The sequence below is a fragment of the Spinacia oleracea genome, chromosome 1, assembly GCF_020520425.1.
Source record: "Spinacia oleracea cultivar Varoflay chromosome 1, BTI_SOV_V1, whole genome shotgun sequence".
In the NCBI taxonomy this organism is placed as follows: Eukaryota; Viridiplantae; Streptophyta; class Magnoliopsida; order Caryophyllales; family Amaranthaceae; genus Spinacia; species Spinacia oleracea.
In genome coordinates this window covers 96,813,203-96,816,411 of record NC_079487.1, presented here as the reverse complement: position 1 = coordinate 96,816,411, position 3,209 = coordinate 96,813,203, and the positions used below count along the sequence as shown (strand labels likewise).

Here is a 3,209-nt window from a genome sequence, read left to right as displayed (position 1 = left end):
ATGATGATAAACATTTACAATCTGAGAACAACATGTCCCCATGCTTTGCCTTGTCTTGAAAATGAATTCATGTGTTGCCTTGAAAACTAAAACATGTCCCCTTCATGGTTTAAGGATTGGCAGATTGATTCACTTGATGTTTTGTGTTTCAATTACACTTAGGAAAAAAAACATGATTGTGATTATGATGAACAAAAAAATAAACTATGATTAACAACGATAAATTCATTCATTCATTCATGGTTCCAAAATATATGTTGCTTCCAAAATGTTTTGATTACATGTGATGCTTTCATTCAAGCTTACAAAAGTGACATTCTATTTGTTCTTGTAACTTCTAAAACATGTCCCAAAAACACAAAAAGTTATCTATGCTTGCTTGCTCCTTACTTCACTGATTTGCTTCAACAAGTTCTATGCACTCATTCACAGCCCACCTTGGTGCCTTCACTTGTTCTGGCAGATTGCCCTCATCTTCTAAAACCTTTTTGTTGTTGTGTGGGAGTTGGTAGTTGTTGTCCCCCTTGTGTTTCAGAATTTCATTTCCAACATATTGAAGTGACATCCACACATTAGATAGAGTCTTTCGATGTAGTTCATTAAATGAATCAGCCACAGCACCACTCAAATCCTCAACTGTTTTAGGCATCTTTTTGTGCATAAGTGATTGAATTGACCTAAAAAAACCCAAGTGCAAGATGTTGCAATCTGGACTGTTTGCTGGTTGTTGAGTCAAAATCAATGTGAACTCATCTTGCTTGTAGTGTTGCTGCCATTCTTGATCATTTTGCAAAATATGTGCCTTTGCATTGTCTTGGATGATGTATATCACCTTTTCCCCCTCATGTGGTGGCCATTTCTCTTTAATTGCTGGGATTAATTGGTTGATTAGCATGGCCCTAGTTGCAATCTGATTCACTGACTTGATTGGTTTAGTCTCAGTTGTCCCCTTTACTCTGTTTTTGGATGTTCTCTTTGCTGCCACTGAATATGTGAATGGGAATATGCCAAGTTTGCCATCCCACTCACACTGTCCATCTTGTCCCCACCTTGGCCTTGCTACTGCTGCCATGAACATGAACTTTGGAATCTTAGTTCTTGATTTTGCCTTCCTGTGTGGAAATGGTTCATTGTTTGCTAAATAGACTCTTTAACTTTTTTGCGTAATATAGAAACATTTCTCATCGATGTGAATGAAATCATACATGCTGTAATATGTGGGATCATTTGGTATTGAGTAGTCCATAATGAGACCAAGTACCCACCTCATCCTTGCCACCTTGCATTCATCTGAAATGCCTGGATGCAAGGGACTTGAATGTGCTTTGATCTGTTTTCTTTTCACCATTCTCCAAACTGTTGTTGGACCCAAATGCAACATCCGTGCAAGATCAACTATGCTTGTTCTGTCCCCCATGCCTATAGATGCTATAGATTCATATGTTATTTGAATTCTCTTCCTCGCACAGTTGTGATATCTGCTCTCACAAAGATATGAATCCATGGCTGCCTTTTGTTCTACTGCTCTCTGCCATATTTTTCTAATTGTCTGCCTTGTGTAATCAAACTTTAAAACAGCCTGCCTAATTGTCCCATAAATGAGTTCTTCTGAATCTTTTTTTTCCTTAAGAGAAGGAACAACAAGATTTCCAGCCTTAATTCATTGTTAATCCTAAGGGTTTTAGGCTTATGATGATTTTGTTGTGTTTCTGTTGATGAATTGGAGATGGTGGGAACTTTTGTTGTGCTGGCATGTTCAAGTCAAACAAATATGGAACCAAGTGGTGTTCTGAAATACCTGATGTTTGTTGTGGTACCACTTCACATTCATATGCATCTTCTTGTGGCACTTCATTAAGGTTTGGCACTTCTTGGTACTGCTCAAAGTCCCCAATTTGATGACCATTTACTTCACTTTCAGCATTTTGTGCCAGAGATTGTGTTGCCTCATCATCATCATAATCTGAATCAGAGTTCGTGCCGTCTCCTTCATCATCAGAAAAACCGAGGAAGTCGTCCTCCTCTTGATCTGAAGCCATTAATGTCCCCTTTGAAGTGGAATTTAGTGAATTTATTGCTTTTGTATTTTTGTTGTTGTACAATCAGTTGGTATTTATAAGGACATTTGGTAGAAATTCTCCCCTATTTATAAAGGGTCTGATTTATGTAACTAAAAGTTGGAGGGAAAAATTTCAGCCAAAAGTTTGGAGGGAAAACTTTTGGAAGTTTCTGTTTTTGGAGGGAAGTTAAAAGAGGGAAGTGGACTTTCCCAAATGGGGAAGTCTTCCCTCCGTTTTTTATTTTGTTGCTGAACTCTCATTGGATGAAAATAATCCAACTCATGTAATTTGGTCCCCACTTCAATCAGATTTTTTATGATTTTTGATTAATTAATTGAAAATATTCCCTTTCCTTTAATTCTTTAATATTTTCTCTCTCCTTACTTTATTCTTTAAAAAAGAATCTCTTACACATTCTTACACACAATCATTTCTCTTACACCCAATCATTACACTTATACCAATACAAACCAAGATTCTAAATTTCCTAAAAACTCCCCACTTTCTGAAATGGATACATAAAAAAGGAATGGAGGGAGTAATTATTAATTATCTGAACTGAACTGAACCGAACCGGACAGAACCGGGCTTTCCTAACGACTGGTTTGTCAGCAACAGTATAGAACTCAAGTCCAAGAGGCAGAGGTTGGCTACATCGCAGTTCACCAGCGGCTTTTTTGCCCATACCCAGGGGCAAAATCGTCTTTTCACTTAAGTAGTTGAAAAGTCAAACAAAGTACTAAGTATCGGAAATAAATGACAGTATTCAATACAACAATGACAGTATTCAATACAACAATGACAACATTTATACAAACAATGACAGAGTATATGTAACACGTTTATCCAGTCATTTAAGTGGTCCCTGTACTATTTTTGTTTCATTTCGTTTTCTTCTTTTTGGATCGAGAGTATATGTAACACGTTTATCCAGTCATTTAAGTGGTCCCTTTACTATTTTTGTTTCATTTCGTTTTCTTCTTTTTGGATGATTATGACAAATTTTAATACAACAATGACAGTATATAATAATGACCGTATTTATCTAACCTTTGACAGTATATAGCAAGTTCGTAACATTTTTACCATTTATTTAAGGGGTGGGCCATCATTGCAATTTATTTTCTTTTCACTTTTTTTTTTGTGGGT

At 36.5% G+C, this 3,209-nt stretch overlaps 1 protein-coding gene across 1 annotated transcript; it reads right to left on the bottom strand.

Moving 5' to 3' along the window:
• Positions 1–391: 391 nt before the first annotated feature.
• Positions 392–2,039, bottom strand: LOC110789659 (uncharacterized). Its single transcript, XM_021994365.2, has 3 exons — positions 1,818–2,039; positions 1,206–1,624; positions 392–1,112 (listed from the first exon to the last, which is right to left on the bottom strand). Exons 1-3 carry the CDS (start codon positions 2,037–2,039, stop codon positions 392–394), a joined length of 1,362 nt encoding a protein of 453 aa, XP_021850057.2.
• Between the last annotated feature and the right edge of the window lie 1,170 nt (positions 2,040–3,209).

What these genes read in the sequence shown, in the direction of transcription:
- LOC110789659 (XM_021994365.2), bottom strand. Translation starts at nt 2,039, where the DNA reads ATGGCTTCAGATCAAGAGGAGGACGACTTCCTCGGTTTTTCTGATGAT. An exon ending in ATGCATATGAATGTGAAGTG is followed by an intron (nt 1,625 to 1,817) that starts GTACCACAACAA and finishes CCTTCTCTTAAG; the next exon opens with GAAAAAAAAGATTCAGAAGA. An exon ending in GATCCCACATATTACAGCAT is followed by an intron (nt 1,113 to 1,205) that starts GTATGATTTCAT and finishes ATTTCCACACAG; the next exon opens with GAAGGCAAAATCAAGAACTA.